Here is a 19560-nt window from a genome sequence, read left to right on the forward strand (position 1 = left end):
AATTGCATCTAGACAGCATGGAGATGTTGGTAATTTGTTTTTAACAATGATTTATTGGCTCCATAAGTGAAAAACTGATGTTTAAAAATGCCATTTTTGCATTGACTCCAATTGTTCGCATGAGAGCGAAATTCAAAATGCTGTAAAAAATTCAGTTTTTGAGATAAAATTGATATTTTCCAAACATCATCTTCCATGACCCAAAATTGTGTCTTTTTTTAATGAACATTGAAAATGTATTTAGCAAGAATTTGCAAGTATATGTTTACAATACCGTTTACAGTCAAACATTTTGATGCACTGTAGGCTCAATTTTCGATAAATCAAAAATCTGTGTGGATGGTTTGTGTGGGACAGTCTGAAGATGCTCTGTAGCACGTTTGGTGTCAACTGAGCAAAAATTGTGGGAGGAGATAGGTTTAATACGTTTTACAGTTTTTGAAAAAAAACAGAGTGATGGACTTCAAAATTTTTAATAGGTTTAAATGTACAAAAGTTTCTTCAGTATTGGGGCTACATTGGTGAAAGTTGTAAATTTGTAGCACATATGGTTGATTTGTTGTGAATTTTCAAAATTTTGAACTTTAGAGGCTTGCTATAGCGCCACCATCAGGACTCAGTGTTTCCGCTGCTGCTCCTTCAAAAAATGTATTTTGAAAATGCACCACCACCGCTCTGAGACATCTGTGCACTTGCACAGTGCAGCAGCCAGTGTAGTGAGGAGAGCAGCGGTGAGGGGAGAGGGGAGTGGGGGAAGACTCCTATTTAGGGATGCACCGAATATATTCGGCCGAATATTGCAAAAAAACACATTCGGTATTCGGTGGAATACGTGAAAAGCAAGGCCGAATAATAGCGGCGTGTTTTGATAACGTAATGAAACAGCGTGCGGTGACGGACAGAGTAAAATGTCGGCAGTGTGGCGATATTTTACTCCGTCCGTCACCGCACTCGTATTTGCGACTAAAAATAGTTTTGTGCGGGCAAAATAAATCATTCAGCACGCTGTGTGAGTACAGATTTCAACCAGCAGCAGAAACGAAACGGCGAATCCCGCCGGTTGTGGGTTGAACGGGGGTCACAGACACAGACAGGACGTATTCCTGTCAGATACGGTGGCGCATTGTAATGGCTTACCGGCGACGGAGAAGTCCGGCTCCAGGTGAATAACTTGTTGTCACGACTGCCCAAAAGTACCTGAACAGCCGAGCCATGGCGGCACACAGTATGTGGCGTATCAGAGGAGAAACAAGCCGTTCACATTTCTCTGTGGCAGGTAACGGCCCACAAACCTCACCGCACTTTAGGGACTGTTCGTTACTTATGAAGGGACTTGTCAGGGGAGGAGGGTGGCTGGTTGATTCTTATTTTATTTATTTATTTTATTTTGATCCCCCCTATGTTCATCACTCATTGGTGCTGTTTTTGAAGTATGAATAAGTCAATAAGTAATTTATTCCATTGAAATATCATTGATGTATTATAGAAAAGTGATTTATCTTTTTATAAATGACAAAAGGCACATCTGCCTCATTTTCGCTGTGGTATCCTGATACTACTCAGAACCGTGATACTTTCACTGGTATTGTACCGTGGGTCCCAATTCTGGTACCGTGACAACACTAATCTGGAGGGGGTTCATCTGCAAAAACTAATGAAAAAAACACTAATCTGGAGGGGGTTCATCTGCAAAAACTAATGAAAAACTAAAAAACGGCATTCGGTATTAGGTACTTGGTATTCGGCCAAGGGATGTCTCTCACCCCCTCCCCCTGCCACCCCCGCTGCTGAAAAAACATCCTAGAGGAAACACTGGGACTATTGGCCTGTTTTTGCAGCTGAGGCAATCTGGCATGGGACTGGACCTTTGTGCAAAGTTTGGTGATTTTTCGCGCATGGGAAGTAGGATTTCCTCAGAAGAAGAAGAAAGAAGAAGAAGAACATGCAGGATAACAATAGGTCCCCTAATAAAGAACATTAAAACAAGGTTTGAAATAAAAATCTCAATTGCTTTTAGAGTCTCCCACCAAATGTCCAGCATTTAGACATGCCCAACAACAGTCTCACGTGAATTTTCTGACAATAGACTGGTCCCAAAAAGTAAGCACAGCAACAGAAAACATATTCAACTGTCCATACAGGCCACTAAAACAAATATTAAAACAAGATAAAAACAAAAAATGACAACTACCGTGTGGGCCTCTTGGACCATGCAGAATATTATTATTTTAGGGTCGTCTGTACTTCCTTTTAAGCCATGTTGGTTCTCTGCTCTGTAGCCATGTTGGCACTCTCTGCCGCTGTACTGCCTCAGCCCATAATGCAACAGGTGCGACCCCTGAACTCTAGTCATGTGACGTATTACTCTAGATCAAAATAAACTTGCCCTGAGATTTTTTCTTTGAGGGATAACTTTTACATATGTTTACCTGGTTATCTGAAACTTCGGCCACATTTAATATGAACATCAACAACATATGACATATTAGACACAAAATATGGAAAAGCATGATAGGTCCCATTTAAAAGAGGCTAATACAAACCATGTCAGACAATGTCACATCATTGTCTCTGAGAGAATATTTTCCCTGACAAAGCACTGGGCTTGTGTTGGGACATTTTACTGATGCTGCAGGTGTTGTGGTAAGGACACACCCTTGGACACAAAATTCATGTGACGAGCCTCATAAAACTGCTTTGGAAGCTGTTGCGAGCTTCACACGCATTTGGCGCACGTCATCGTATTTACTTAATGTCAGAACGTTCGCTGGGTTTAATTATGAGCTATGAAAAGGGCATCAATAAGCAAGGTTGCCCTTTACTGGCATACTTTGGGCATGATGCGTTTGTGTTTCCAATGATTGCTTGTCAGGAGATAAATCATTCTGAGCCAGGATTACAGGAGCAACAGGACGGTTGAGATGACGGGGAAGATGACAGAGCAGACACTGTCTCTAACTCTTTCCTGCCTTTACTTAGTCTCTATTTCTACTAGCCTGTCTTTGTATCAATATCTTCATTTGGTTCTTTACTTCAACATTGCCTCTTAAAGGGACAGTTCACCCAAGAGTGAGGAGGAAGAATGTGTATTTTTGAGCTGGAGCCTATCCCAGCTGACACTGGGCGAGAGGCGGGGTACACCCTGGACATGTCGCCAGACTATCACAGGGCTGACACATAGAGACAGACAACCATTCACACTCACATTCACACCTACGGACAATTTAGAGTCACCAGTTAACCTGCATGTCTTTGGACTGTGGAGGAAGCTGGAGTACCTGGAGTAAACCCACGCTGACATGGGGAGAACTCCGCTCCCCAACCCTGGGTTTGAACCAGGAAACCTCTTGCTGTGAGGGGACAATGCTAACATCTGTGCCGTCCACAGACATTAATTTTTCACAGACAGTATGAGGGAAAAAAATTTATTTTTTGAACATTAAAGCATGTAAACATGTCATAGTGGAAACCTTAAATACAAGTACGAACCTTAAAACATGCTTGCTGGTCATAGTTACGTCCGTTCTTTCCACCTCGCACTCTTTAATATTCAAGCTAAAGCTTCACTTATTGTTTAAGTGTGAACCTGCCACTGGTTTCCCTCGTCGCCTTGTCTCACATCCCTCATCTGGCATAAATGATTACCTCGCTGTCAATGTCGATGTGAGCACACTTTCAGGTTAAGTCAATCTCTTCCAATTGAAACTGCTATTTATTTAGGTGTATATCAATTTCGCCTTCAGCGTGTCATTAATCATAAATAGTGCTGCGTGTCAGGCTCGCTGAATGTGCTGAGTTTTTCAGAAAATGGTGAACTGAGATGTAGGGAACCCAGGCTGGCTCGTGCTCATGTGACACCAGTGATATGCTCACCACAACACATCTAATTTAATCTCTCCCAAAGTAAACTGTATCATATTCATATGTTTTGAGGGGTAATGAAGCCCATCTATTGCTTGCTGGTAAAGCAGGTAATCCATCACATAGCCTTGCTTGGCCAGACCTTGAACTAGCACACAGATGAAACCAATAAACTGTGGAGAACTTCCTGAGGTGGGTGTTTTTTGAATGCACAGCCTCGAGGAATTTTCAAATGTCTCATTATTTGGTTTTCTCAGTAAGACTCCAGGTCACCGAGACAGAGCTATGTGACATCATGCTGCAGAGACGCACTACTCACATTATGTCATTACTCAGTTAATGACTCACTCCCTGTCACTCCCACAAAGATGCACAAACGAAACATGACTCAAGTCCCCTTTTTCCAAGTATTCTTTAGTTTCGGAGTTTCCTGAACAATGAATAACGGCTTAGGTGTCTTATCTAAGCTGACAGCGGATGTGAATTCTGTAGGCAGAGTGACAGAGACAGGTGGGATGCAGTTTGTCTATGATTTGTTGCCAGAAGTGATTCACCGGCGTGCGGTGCCAGGTGGCGTGGATGTAGTTACAGCAGGTGTGTTGTATGCAGTGTGAACAAATTTCCGATTCTGTAAAATATTTAGCATCCCACGTTCTGGAACTGAAATGAGTTATTCTACACTGTGGAGGAAGTGTGTATAATTAGACATATAGAGCTTATTCTTGGGGATCTGGGACCTGAAACTGAGAGTGAATGACAGGCCTTACTCACATTTTATTTATGGATAGATAAAGTTTTAATAAAGATGAGATATTAATAAGTTTGAATACCAGTAGGGGAGGGTATCAGACCGGGGTGACCAAACTTTTTTAATACACAGAAAAACATAAGGAGCCACCGCCAAACAACTGTAAATACATAGTTTTCAACCAGTTAAACAGCAAGAAAATCAGTGTGTCTAGACCAGAAAAGCATCTTTGTAACCAGACTAGGGATGGGCAGCACAAGCAAAAACACTATTCGAAAATCATGGCAACTATTCGACGATTTTTCTAATAATCGCCCCCCGCCACGGACATTTACACAATGTCACGGATAAACATGGGTAAATGCATGAAAAAAAATCATCACATATCACCTCTGATAATGGTTTATTCATTTAAAAACACATTGTGCTCGTTTAGCACCCTATTTCATGTAGTTTTTATCTGCTGGAGGGACGCGTAGGGGAGCGTAGCGTGACAAAAATAGAAGAGCCGCGTAAAATAGAGAGTTGTCGCGCGACAGACGGGGGTTGTCGCACTGCTCCCGTTGCCGGCGGAGCCGCTGTAATTGATTAACAGGGGGGCGAGCTGCTACGGGACTCACGCTGCAGATGTGTCGCGCTGCTGAGCCCAGCCGGTACGGTCCCTCGCTGCCTCCTGCGTGCCTCGCTCTCAAATGACTGTGGATACTTGTTGTAGACTTGTGATACGCAAGCTTTGCCTCACAGAGTTTGCACTGCACCTCATTTTCGTTTATTTTGTCGAAGTTGTTCCACACGGAACTTTTTGATGACTGTAGTAGTCTCTGCATGTTTCTCCTGTTTGTAGAAGAGCATCAAACTAGCTGGTAGCCCATCTCACACCGCTGTAGCAAACCTATACTGCCCTCGTGCGGTTAGGAGCTGAATTGCATGTCAAATAAAAGGGGGAAATAAGACGGCGAATAGTAATAGTCGCATAAAAAAATTGATTTTTCAAAATAAAATGACTCTTTGAAAATTTGAAAATCGTGACCCATCCCTAAACCAGACCGAGACCACCTCTTCAGGAAGGTCTCAGTTTGGTTGTTTTGGTGCACACCCAAATGTGATTGCTGTGTTCACACCTGCCCCAACGAACTTGAGTTCAACTGAACCAACTCAAATAGGGCACATGTGAAAGCACCTTCAGATGTTCTTTCTTTGGCTCAGTTCCAACACACCCCTTGCCCCCCTCCACTTAGCCCTACCCATCTGTTTAGCATATTCACATCAAGGGGTAAGGTGTCCCAGTTCTTGTTGTGATGAACAGATAGGGTGAAGTGTCCGGACCACATGGACTTCCTAAAGGAGGTTTATCAGAGGTCCACTCCAAACTGAATGTTGTGAGAAATCATCAGCAAGATGGCTGCACAAGCAACAAAAGAAACCCACAAATGCATCTTCTTTGTTTTTCATAGAGATTTAAAGACACTATGTGTAACAACTTCAGTTGTTCTTTGAGACAAACAAATTTTGCAGTCAAAAGTGTGTCCTAGCACATGTGTATTTACCTCCATCAGCGTATCTAAGTATGGCTGTAAGCTCCGAAATTCTCATTTACATATACATTGCAACCGGTGTCTCATCATGTATGTGCGCCATCTTGAAAATACAGATAAGTACAGGGACATACTTGAAAAATACGGAATCGCCTTTCGCGTTTTCACTTGTCGGTTTCCGGTTTCCGCCTGCAGGTAGAGTGACGAAAAGCAGCAGCAAGCAGGTTAGTCACAAGTGNTCATAGCTTTTTGGTACACAGCAGCTACCGTTGTTGCAATACGCGTTTGAAACAGTGAGGCGCTAGAGTGCACTATCCGTTTGAATGCAATGTACGATCTCAACACTAGATGGGAGAAATTCCTACACAGTGCCCGTTTAAAATCTACGATAATCATTGTATTATCTTAGTTTAATATCATTTCAATGTATTATGGTCATTTTCTTTACAACAAGCACAACAAAAGAAATCCCTAGCGTGCTTATGTCTCAGCAGCTAGCTAGCGTTACATTGTTATTGCTAATTTATGCATGACAGTTCCACATTTTGACACATTTCCATATCACATTCCCCTCTTTGATGGCATATGATGCTCAAAATGTAATTAAAGTCCAACAGCATAGTCACTACACTTGTTACCACTCCTCTAATATCAGTGCAGACTGGCAGGGTTGGAGCGCGAGTTGCTAACATTAGCCTATGTGAACAAATTGTGAGCACCCATGCTTTTCTATCTCCATCACATAAATAGCAAGTGTGATAACACCATTGTTGCCAAGGTCGCATTTGGCATCGACAACGATGATGATGTACCAGTGTCTTGAAGGGTTTCAACCCTTTTGACTCTGCTCTGATGAGCAAAGGAGCACTTCAAAACTATAGATTGGGGGTAAAAATAAGAAATGGGATTGGACAAAAGCCCAGATAAAGGATATAATCTGCAGATATTCATTAAAATGCTGACACTTCTCACACTTTTTTGGGAAAAATCCTTCATTCACCCGTTCTGTGATGCTGCGACAGACTGAATTCTGGAAATCTATCAGTGCATTGTTCCCTGTGACAGTCCCAACTGGGGACAATGCACTGTGCTTAATTGGAAAATGGGTAGAGTAATTGGAACACATGGTACTCATCATATCAAACAATACCAATTAAAAAGACTAATTTAATGATTTATTACATTAGGTCAGTTTCACAGATTGGTCTTTGGGGGATGACAGAATTTAGTCAACACTTATTAGAGTCACACACATGAGCAAGCGTGTTACCACACATAGACTTGTGGACACACACACACACACACACACACACAGACGTACACATACTAACTCACGGCAAAGTCAAAAACAAACACACAAATTGAGATTGGTGAAGGAAAACAGATATACACATAAACATGCATATCACAGCCCTAATTAGAATAGCTCCTGCCAGAGTCGTGTCGCACTGGGACACGAAGACAGCTTAGCCCTGAAGTGCCACACACTCACACACACACACACACACACACACACACACAGCTATGGTAATTGAGCTCAAGTAGGAAAACATTCAACCAAAAAAGGCCTAATCTAAAAAACAAGCATTTGGGGGCAAGTATGTCAACAGTGATTTCCATAGAGCAATCCCTTTTTGTTTTGGAACGTGAAATCCATTCTGTTCCTGTGTTTTTTTCTTGCAGTTACTATAAAAGCCCTGAAAGAAACAAGCCCCTGTACGCTTCTATCTACCAATTAAGACTGTTCCCCTATTAAAAAAGATAATGCATCATCATCGGTTATGTCTGGAGCAAGAAAAGATGCTATGTATTATTACTCTCAAACTACTTTGGTCTTTAGTTTTGGAGTTTTATCATCTAACAGTCTTACAGAAGTGCAAATTTTGACATATTGGTGGTGCTAGATGAAAGGTAGTTCGCCTAAGGTACAAATAACCTACTTGTGATCTTTAGACCCTTGCAATAAATTTAAGTTTCCGATGATTTTTAACCATGTTAGCAGTATGGCTCAGGGGATGGCAATGCTGGTCTGAGGTGTAACAAGTTTTGTGATCCACTGACTTGTCGTCCAGCACTATCCTTAGGTCACAATTTTTAATCTGTCCAATACTTTGGTTTATGAATAAGTACTCACAAAATGAATGATGGTTTATTCAGCTTTAGCCTCAGCTGCAAATTCTTCCTAACAAGTCTAACTATAAAAAATGAACGAGGTAATCATTATACATGCTTAACATCAGCTTGTTAACATTGTCATTGGGCGCTTTCAGAGTGGACAAAGCTCTAAAACCCGACTTATTGTTTCCGCGCCAAACTACAAACAATTGTTGTTCTTAAAACCCAGTTTTAAGGGACTTTTTTAGCTCCTACTTTAGAGTAGGTTCTCTCCCAGCACAAGAGGAACCCTGGGCGATATAAGTTTACATTGATTGGTTGAACTCATGAGCCAATGCAGCACAATGCAACTACCAGTTTTTAAAATCTGTTAGCCATATAAACAACACAAAACACAAGCAACTCATAACAAAAAATGGAAGCAAGCATGGACAAATGGGTCAACAGTGAAGTCCAAGCATTACTGAGCATATATGCAACAAAATACAAAGTAGGGCTGCCCCGACTCAAAATTCAACCAATAGTTGTCATTTAGGGCCATTAGTCGACTAGTCGCCCGCATGTTTACAATATTAATGTAATTATTAAATGATATATTTTGGGTGGGGCAACACAATGGTTTGAGTTGAAGGTGTGAGAAAGAATAGTATCAGTAACATTGTTAACACTGTGCTACATTACAGAGAAATACAAAACCGTACTAATGAACCTTCATTAATATAGGCCTATATTTTATCTACAAGTGCACGTCACACACTGAGCGAGCCGCCTGTTAATGACGCTGTGGGCTAATGGGCATGTAGCTACTTCCATGTTTCAGATGATACGTCATGTTTGTAGTCGACCAATGAAGATGAGTTTACATATCACCTTGGGTTCGTCCTTCACCTTCTCAAAATGATCCCACACTTTGGATTTCCTGCCCGACACGTTATTAACTAGCCTGTGGAATAACCGAATGTACCAGCCCTGGAAATTAGAGGCTGTACATATGCCACGTCTTTGACTACCTGGAACACGCAAGTTCGGGCGCTGGGTGCTACTCCTGTGTCTTTTTTGTGGCAGCTTTCAAGGGCACAGCGGCAGGTTGCGTCTGGGATTGCTAAGCAACCTTAACAAGCATCCTGAAATCCTGAGTGCAGAGCTGATCTTCTTCCAGGAGCTGTTTATAAGTGTGTAGGCCTGTCGGCCGTGGGACAGATGTAAAGCTCTGGGTAGCCCTGCACTAACATGATCAACTTTTCCGTATTTATCAGACTGAATATTTACAGAAGAAGGGAAAGATATCTGTCGGCTGTGATTGGTTTGTAATGTGACTCCTGTCTGACTGCTGAGCGTGGCCACTTCCTGTGTCTGTCCTGAACAGGACAGACACAGGAATAGATCACTCAGATCACTCAGTTTGAACCATGGGCCTTTTAAAGGTTTGAAACACACACACACACACACACACACACACACACAAAATCCATGTATTCGTTGAGTGAGCAACAGCCACCAGAAGACAAACGGAGGGGAAGTAGGGAAGTAGGAACTCCGATCTGTCACTGAACTACATTAGAAAACTAAATTGCTCAACAACTCTGGTGAGAGCAGTGTGAGCGAATCACCTTTTTCTTAACAACGAGTCAACATTAGTATTATGAATAGTAAAATCCTGACTGGTAGAGCCCCACAGAGACTGACCATCATATAAAGAATGGTACTCTATCCATCTAATGGATATTACGCCAGACTTGCCAAATGACCCATCAGCAATGAATTGTAAAGTATTCTCAACAGGACTTAGGGGGAAAGAAAATACTTCTTAATGAAGCCAGACTTGTGTCAGACAGAGTTTGCCAATAATTTGTAGCATTTGCTTTTAATCTTCTCAGACAACCAGATGGGAGGGATTTACTGCACGTGGTCATATCAAGTAAAGTTAACTCAACTGTCCGTCAAAATAACTTCTCTCTGGCGATGTATTGTCCTATATGAACAACCTCGCCCATTTGGGACTAGACTTAAAGAAAGGGCAACTTAATTGTTTGCTTGTTTTTAATCTGACTGAACCTACATCCAGCATTCAAGGTTGCTTACATAAATTCTGGTGTTAAAATATGTCAATGACACAAATTCCTCCACAGACAAAGCAGTTAAATCTTTTTTGTGTTGCTTGGAAATGAAGTAATTAATGTTTAGTGGTTCTGGGAATAAGCTTGCACTTTTTACTGTGTTATGGGTGGCCTTCAATAATAGCTCAGAGAATTGTGTCTTGCGACCCCACAGTTATTTTTTTAGTGTGTGTGTTTGTTTTGCTGCAGTTTTCGACACACCATGCTGCAGGTTACATTCATCCATACTTGTATATGTGCACAAACTCTTCCTGGTTATATCATCTACACCAGAGGTAACCAGCAATTTCTACAAGTTTGTTGAGTTACTGGACCTCTGGGCACAAACTACTAGTCCCTTTCCACGATTTGACACAGAGAAATGTAATATAATCTGATGTGTCACACACTTGTAATTCCCACATGCGAACAATGATGAAAAGGTTCCCCGTTTTTTTAGTTATATTAAAGTTATGTTATATTTTTTAGGTAGAGTTTGCCTCTCTATTAGGAAATGGGTGTGCACAACATACTGATACAGTCAATAAAAAATTAATTCATAACTTTCTATATAGGCCCAGTTGAATATTCCGATAATAATGTGTGGTTATCACAAAATCTCATGGCACACCTAGACTTGCATCATGGCACGCCCTTTGTGAACCAGTGTTCTAAACAATAACAATGGCATAAAATGGCAATAACTATCATTTAGCATCCCTGATGGTTGATGCCATCCTCTGCTCAGTGGGTAAAGAGTTCACAGACCTCATTGTCTGCCTAATTTGTGGGCATTTTCAATTGCTGTTATTCTAGTTTAAGTTAGCTGCTAACTGCTATCAGCTGCTCTTTAAATCTACTGGCAGTGGATCACACACATAACACATCGTCAAGACATCACACCCGTCCCGTCCTGCCAGCTGCCACTTTTACACAGATACCGATTCGGTGCTGTTACTACCTCCACTGCTGGCTTTAAGGGGAAACAACTCTGTCCTCCTATTGCACTGTTGTACCTTTCATACAAGCAGTGAGGCAGAACAACAGTGTGACATTCCTGCCTTGAACAAAAGAAATAAAGAGAAACAGTGACAGGGAGACGAAAAGGCAAGAAAAATGAGGCAATGTACAAGAGAAACAGAGTCAAAATTATATAAAAGGAAAAAAAAGAGGTATAAAATCCATTTGGGATGAAGTACAGATAGATAGCAGATAGCTGTGATAAAAGAAAAAGGGTGGGAAGTTGGGCTGTAGATTGTAGAATAGATCACTCAGTTTGAATCATGGGCCTTTTAAAGGTTTGAAACACACACACACACACACACACACACACACACACACAAAATCCATGTATTCGTTGAGTGAGCAACAGCCACCAGAAGACAAACGGAGGGGAAGTAGGGAAGTAGGAACTCCGATCTTACTGGGATATCAGCCATTCATCAGGGCCGGACTCAGACCAAGGTGTTGAGTCAGACGGAGCGGAGTGGAGTGGGGTCAGAGTGACGGATGCTCTCTGGCGAGCACTCACTTGAAACCCATACTGCTGATCCACAGCTAATAATAGACAATCCACTGATAGACACAGAGGGGGAAGGCGTGCTCTCTCAGCTCTTTGAGAGCTTGTAAAAACAAAAGTTTTATCGCCTCTGCTGTTGGTCTGAACTCTGTCGGAAACTCTGTAGTTGTCTGTGGGCCAAGTTCCTGCAGTTTGACAGCATCTATAACTAACAAAAGCCGCCTTCATTTGAGTCAAAACCATTTCATTATTCCCCTCATGTGCACCCTACTCGCTGACACTGTGCGAGGACATTTCCAAGAATCGTCAAAAAAGTGCCAAGAATACAGGAGCCAACATTACTGACAAGAAACGTTTATCTCTATCCTCTGAAATCCTCAACCAGACTGCTTTCACTTGTTTAAATACCCCCAAATTTCCATCAAAACTAAAATATTCTTTAAGACATGCTTATTCCAAAGTCTGAATCCATCACTGCATGGTCTGCTGGCTTACTCCGCAGTTGAAAAGGAGAAGAGGAAAAGCTTCCTTGTTCACTTCAGTCGACAACTTTGATACTTGGCGGCGAGCTTCTAGGCAAATAGTGTTTGAATGAAAGCACACAGCAGGAAAAAGAGCGCACAGCAGGGAGAATATAGTCTGCAATGGATTTAAGCTGTACAAACGTATTTCACCCTACAGTATTGTTAGCAGAAGCTATACAGAGACGTTTGCACACACATTCATAATGTGAGCGAGAGACGTCAGGAATGAGCAAAACATCAAATTAGACCCATGTTTCCATAGCAACCATCTTGATGTTGGACATTTGGTTCAGCCTTCACTGTCTCTGCCATCATTCTCAAGTAAGACAGCAAAAGCCACCACATATCTCTTCAAGTGTGCTTTGGACACACACACGTCTCACACACCATAAAGTCTTAATGTGGAGTGTATCGAACCAGAACTGTATTAACTGAGAGGAAATCAGAAATGCTATAAAATCAACTGTTTGCGTCAGAAGTCCTTCATCAAGTAAAATTAGTTTGTCAAGCACCATCAACACAATCTATCTAAAATCACCTGAGAGAGGTCCACCAATCAGCAGAGGCCAGTATATCAAATTACAGTTTATGAGCTCTTTAAATGGTAAACAGAATATCACTATATCTCTAAAAAATCAAAAAGGGTATCAAATTAAAGGTTTACCATGACGAATTGTCAGGTGCTGTTTGTAATCACACTCACCAGTGAAAGTAAAAGTAAAAGTCAACCCCAGATTTACTCTCATTTGCCGTTTTCGCCTCAATATATTTCTGTGTTTTTGGTGCGGTGGCTGCTCCTTATGGTCGAGCCCCCGGTTGCTACCACTTTATGAAGCCCCCACCTCACCAAAATACAGGCAGAAGGCAGAGTCTCTGCAGGTACATTTACCATCACACACTTCTTTAAGTAATGATGGAGAGGGAGAGAATGATGTTTTTGGTGGGCGGGGCTTAGCTGGAGGCAAAACTATCCTCCAACCGACATTAGCTAACGCTAGCTAGCGAGTTCTGTTGGCTTGTTTTCGACAGTATAGGAAGATGATACGAGTTGTACATTCAGAAATACTTATTCCGACAATTCTGGAACAAACTGGAGCGTTCATAAATTCGGAATGTCGGAATGTACCGTCCAGTTATCCAGAGCACTGCACTCGGAGCAGCAGAGCGCCAAGCGGAGTGAATGTGTGTGAACTTAACCGTTTGTTAATTTATGTTCAACTATAACTCTCCATGTCTTCCAACAACAGGGCTCTTATTTTAGTGTAGAGCGTCAGACTGAATTTACGAACGCACCATGTCAGGTCACTCACTCTCTGGGACCACAAGTAAAACGTAAACACTGACCAACGGGACCAGACTGGCCGACCCGTATGCTCTCACTCAGTGGATGGATGATGTCACCTAGGAAGCTTTGCGGTTGATGTACTATGCCAATCTTACCTTAACGGTTTCCTCCAGTTTGTTTTGCTATCAAAGCTAACGTTAGCTAATGCGCCTTATGGAGAAATCCAATATTCCTCTTATCACCTCCACAACTTCTGATGAGGTGGACATGATAACCCTTAATACACACAATGTTATTCATCCTTACAACAGTAAATACTTTTTCCCTAACCTGATATGAAGTGTGTGCTGCACGTGAGCATTTTAGATGATCGCCTCCATCCAGTCCTTTCATCTTACCACATTTAACCGTAATTGTCTTTGTTGTTGTTGACAGGCAGTGGCGGCTGGTATGTGATAAAATTTAAGTTTTGAGCCATGACTCCTTCTATTCTGGCTCCCAGTAACACAACAAGACGACATTTTAAGACTCCTATGTAGCCTCCAGCCCTGTGGTGGAGAGTCCTGTTTTGCCTCCAGCTAATAAAATGACGGTATTGTGATGTCGGCCTTAAAAGGGTCATTGCAGCCTGTTTCTTGGCAGCCAGCTGCTCTCACTCAATGCTGGATCAATTTCAAAAGCTGTTGTTCTCATTCATCACTTAGACACTAAAACATGGTAAATTGGGTCAGTTTAAGTGAAAATCACGCCACAATGACATAAAGATAATTTTAAATATGTCCATACGACCCATCCATACCCTCACACAGCCCTGTTGTGTTCACACTCCACAACATTCACTCTTTAGTCCATTTAATTAGAGCTGGCTACAGCCCTGTCCACTACAGTAATAACAGAGAAGTCATGGCCTGATCACATCCACATTTCACTGGTGATGCCACACAGGAGAACACAAGGGTTGTCTTCAGTGCCCCTGAAGGCTAATCTGGGGCCGAATTAAACTTTAAATATTTCTGACTCTAATAACCATTTGGATGTGTTAGCCGGGGGAATAACCCCACGGCATTCCAAAGGAGAGGAAAGAACGGCTGTGTGGCGCAGGCCTCTTTCCCTTCGTCAGTGTGAATCATATAGTGAGCGAAATGAGGAGCCGCTCCCACCCACTCAACCCCCGAGTCTCTGGAGAGGTGTAACTGTAGGGGTTTGAAGAGAAGAGATGAGCTCCCTTGGGAGATTCAATACGAGAGACTGTAATGCCCTACGAGCAGCGGGAGCATATTAGCTTATCTGAGAGAGCGAGACAGAGAGAGAGGACCGTACAGATTGAACATACAAAATCCACTCCCATTTTTGTGTCCATGTAGTCCTCGGTGACTCTTGTTATCACAGCGTGCTTACAGCACCACAGCACTGCCAATGAGGTGAGCACCAGCATGAGTGTTACAATAATCTCATTATCTTAAACAGGCGGTTTGGCTCTGTGTCTAAGTGCTGCGGACACCACTGTATGATCATGTGTGTGTGTCCACATCCATTTAGTCGGCTTAAGCCTCAGCGACAAGTTTATGAATGGCATCGCATTTAAGCAGAGACACATGGAGTTAATGTACATGGAAAGATTCTCCAAAACCAGCATAAAAAAGGCTGTCACACATTTTATCACATCCATGATAGATCATAAAAACAATTCAAATACAGCGATGACATTACTGGAAACAAGACTTTGTAAAAAAACTAATCAGGTAATAGATAACAGGCGTGGTCTGGGTTTTACACATGCAAGGTCCAGAGAGGATCCGAGCAGCTCTGACACTGTGTCTCTTTTTTTATTGTCGTGTCGTCTTTTATTTATAGACACACACTGTTGCCTCTGGGGACGCCAATAAAGCCACATGACTCAGTGCTTTAAAGAGGTGGACCTTTTACAAAATGCTGCCCCTTTTTTACAGCTGCAATATGCAAGCGCAATCACTGTGCAACCTTGCAGCATCACTCCAGAGACATCAACACATGGCACTCCACTGTATAAATCATGACATTTTTTAAACATGCATTTCACAAATTGTTGTTCTTTGTAAACGGCACTACTCGAGTGACAAGCAGCTTCGGCTGTGATGGCAGCACCAGCCGAAGAGGCTGTTTTTATATCGTGAAGACAGATTCATACTTTCTAAAGAAGCAACTCATGTCAAAGGAAAAGTTCAGCATTTTGGGAAATATGCTTATTTCAGAGTGATACCACTCTCATGTCTGTATGCTCAATCCTGGGTCCTCAACGGGGGTATGCGACCTCCAGGGGGTCCTCAGAGTTACTGCAGGGTGCCGCTAAATTATTCTTTGATATTTGTTTTTTCAAAGAAATTTAAATATGTCTGAAAATACACATTAATATGAATCCAACATATTAGCAAAGCTAAATCAGCATATTCATAGAAAAACATTTAATTTAGAGTACTCAACATTAATAGAGTGCTCCTTGGATGATGTCTGCCAGTAATAAACTCTGTGGCATACAAATGTTCCTGATACTTACACGTTTTGTTCCCCAAGATAATCTTCACAAATGAACACCATGTTCATAATCATTAAAGCCTAAATGCAATTGCCAGGAGTAAAAAGCTAACGTTAGGCTATAAACAAACTACACTATGGTTGCATGACCTAATGTCACCACCATAACAAGACTGTAAAGCTATGTTCAGCAGGGCTCAGCGTGATGACATTCTGTAGTCTCATTTAGCCACTTGTTAGCAACCACTTTTTTTAAGACACATAGAAGCTTCAGTGGACTCCGGGGGTTTTTCAGACCTAATTGTATTGCGGAGTTTTGCACAGCGGCGACCGGATCTTTGCTCTCTACCCACAAAAAAATGTGATGGCACAACAGTCTCCTTCAGTACATTATTCTATGCTTTCTTTTGATTTATGCTTTCTTTTGATTTTCATATTGGCTAGTCATCCTGTTTAATTTGTCTTCTGATTAAATCGGAAGTTGTAGGAAGCCTCTGCAAGTCACTGGTTGCTGGCAGACACTCTGTGCTGCAATAAAATGGTTAATCAGCAGTGCCGTGCACTGTAGAGCCGATGCGCTGCTGGTTCTGCCGGCCTGAATAGAATATAATATCTATGTTGTGTACAGCCTTTATAGACTGAGCTGAGTAGTGATGCGCGGGTCGACCAGTAACCTGCGGGACCCGCAAATGGACCTGCGGGTCGGGCAGCAGTGATCATCTGTTAAATCGGTCTGTAAATGATATTTTGACATTATTATTATAATCTATTAATCTATAATCTATTACTGTCATGGCATCCGAAGGTACTGATGCGTTGAGCAGGTGACAGTCCGCGGTTGTTTTCAAAACGCGCTTGTGTCACGCACTCCAAAAGAAACTTGTTGAAACTTTAAACAATAATTTATTGTACAAAACGGGGGAAACAAACGTTGACAAAAACGGTTCCATAATTCATATTAAATTCAAAAGATAACGAAAAAACAGCTACAAGTTAGAGGGAATAGTGATAAAGTGGTAAAACTTGGCATTGATCCACAGCCTCAGACGGATGCGCTCAAGCGTGCCGTGCACACAAGCTCCATTGGTAGACGATAATATATTTTCACATTTTTAACAATGCAATTTAAAAGTTTTGATTTTAATTGATAACCTACATGTACCAACAACAGAAAGACTACATTTAGCACCAAAAAAATATGTAAAAAACAATAATAATAATAATAATAATAATAAAAAAAATAAGTAAATAAAAAAACAAATATCGAAAACCTGCTGCATTTGGAGACCGATGGCGTCACATTGGTGTGACCAAGGCTGTCCCATTTTGAAGGCTCCTTCAGATGCAGCCTTCTTTCCCAGAATTTGGGGAATGCAATGGGTAAAACCCACCCATGCATTGCCCGCCGGTGATGAGTATATATTAAGTTAACTAACATTTGTTAACTAGCTAACGGTTAATTGTTGTTAACGTCACTATTCGCTAAAAGCACACAGCTTAAACAATCTTAATTTAATAAGTTTACCTGAAAACTGTCCTCCATCAACCTGAAATACAACAAACAGCAGCATCTCCGGTGGTTAATCAAGTACTCAAATATTAAATGAACTAACTAACTTCCTAGCTTATTCCTTCTTTCGTCAAGCACAGCTGGTTGCTAGGTAACAGGAATGTCAACAGGTCAGGGCAAGAACAACTGGTGATGCAACCAGGAAATCCTCCACAGACCGGACCGTCCCATTTCAAAAATTGTTTGATTTGGCTGATGCGGTCTTCAAAGGACGTGGCCGACGTCAACCACGAAGGCTGCGTCCTTCAAAGGCTGCAGCCCCTGAATTGAGACCCAGCTACTGCCCTAAATATAAAACTACAGCCAGCAGCCGGCTAACTTAGCATAGCAACTCAGCAAGACTGAAAACAGGGCAGATCAGTTAGCCCGGCTCTGTCCAAAGGTCACAAAATCCGTCTTTGAGTATCTCTAATTAAAAGTTTGTTAGGGAATTACTTTGATGAGCGTCTTCATTCTCCTCATAGCTGGATAGCACAAATCCAGTTAGTGGATCCTGTTAGCGCTGGCTGTAAAACTCTGGCAAGCCACACTTCATCTTCATTAAACTGCACATTAGAGCTGTTATTTCCCATACAGACTGACCTGTCCCCTTCTATAGCTATACTGAAATCAAACAGGAAGTAGAATGTCGTATTTCTTCCCAGTCAGCACTCTTTTGCTACCTGCTGATGAGAGAGGATAGTAACATACTGAAGTGTGTGTCTGTGTATTGTGTGTGCGTGTGCAATGTGAGTACACAGTTTGAACTCACAAGCTCCGTCTGTTGTAGGAAAATATCTCGTATTCTAGGTTTGTTCTAAGAATAACCTCTAACACACACACATACACACTCACACACACAACTGTATACAGTTGAGTTCATGAATATGTGATTTAATTCCCAGTTTTTGTATTAAAAGATACTCTGCGGATCAGAAGTGGGAGGAATGACTGAAAGCCGTTAGAGAAGAAAGGAAATAGGGGAGATTTGCCTACCTCATCGTAAGTGTAGCGATAGTCGGCCTTCTTTGATTTCAGATCCCACAGGACCACGATCCCAGACTCAAATCCAATTATAAGCTGGAGAGGAAGAGCGACAGGCAGTCAGTGAGATAGGTGGGAGAGATGACAGAGAGGAGATAGAATAGACCCCATGATGGGCGGAAAAAGAAGTAATACATTTGACATTCTCGCACAGCATGAAAGGAAGTCAGGTGTAAGCAGACTACGGTGGCTCAGGAAGAAACCTGCCCACCCCGGATCACGAGAGAGGGTGACAGAAAATGCAAAAAGATTTTGTTTTAAAACATAAACTATGTGTTTTTTTTGGAAGACTTATTCATAGAACTTCAAATGTGTCACCAAAGCAGATCAAGTGAACGTAACTACTTTAACTGTGCAGTGGGAATTACCCAATAAAGCTTTACGTCATGTGTGTTGGGACAATGAGACTGTATTCAAGTTTTACTTGTGACACAGTATGTTCTGTGGAAAAAAAAGATAGGCAAAGCTGAATATTCACTCACTGGCCACTTTATTAGGTACATCTTGCTAGTACCGGGATGGACCCCGTTTTTCCTTCAGCACTGTCTTCATGGCATAGATTCAACAAGGTGCTGGAAACATTCCTCAGAGATTTTGTGTGACATGGAGCGTTATCCTGCTGGAAGTAGCCATCAGAAGATGGGTACACTGTGGTCATAAAGGGATGGACACGGTCAGCAACAATACTCAGGTAGGCTGTGGGGTTTAAACCATGCTCAGTTGGTACTAAGGGGCCCAAAGTGTGCCAAGAAAATATCCCCCGCACCATTACA

The 19560-nt window shown here is 41.9% G+C and overlaps 1 protein-coding gene across 3 annotated transcripts in view; it reads right to left on the reverse strand.

The window, feature by feature from the left end:
• Positions 1-19560, reverse strand: part of stxbp5a (syntaxin binding protein 5a (tomosyn)) — a 159793-nt gene that overhangs the window by 47919 nt on the left and 92314 nt on the right. For all 3 annotated transcript variants that reach the window (XM_050058767.1, XM_050058769.1, XM_050058770.1), the window contains one exon: positions 18740-18823. In XM_050058767.1, the coding sequence (XP_049914724.1) occupies positions 18740-18823 (84 nt within the window). The remainder of the gene's footprint in view (positions 1-18739; positions 18824-19560) is intronic.

The sequence above is a fragment of the Epinephelus moara genome, chromosome 12 (assembly GCF_006386435.1).
Source record: "Epinephelus moara isolate mb chromosome 12, YSFRI_EMoa_1.0, whole genome shotgun sequence".
NCBI classification, from domain to species: domain Eukaryota; kingdom Metazoa; phylum Chordata; class Actinopteri; order Perciformes; family Serranidae; genus Epinephelus; species Epinephelus moara.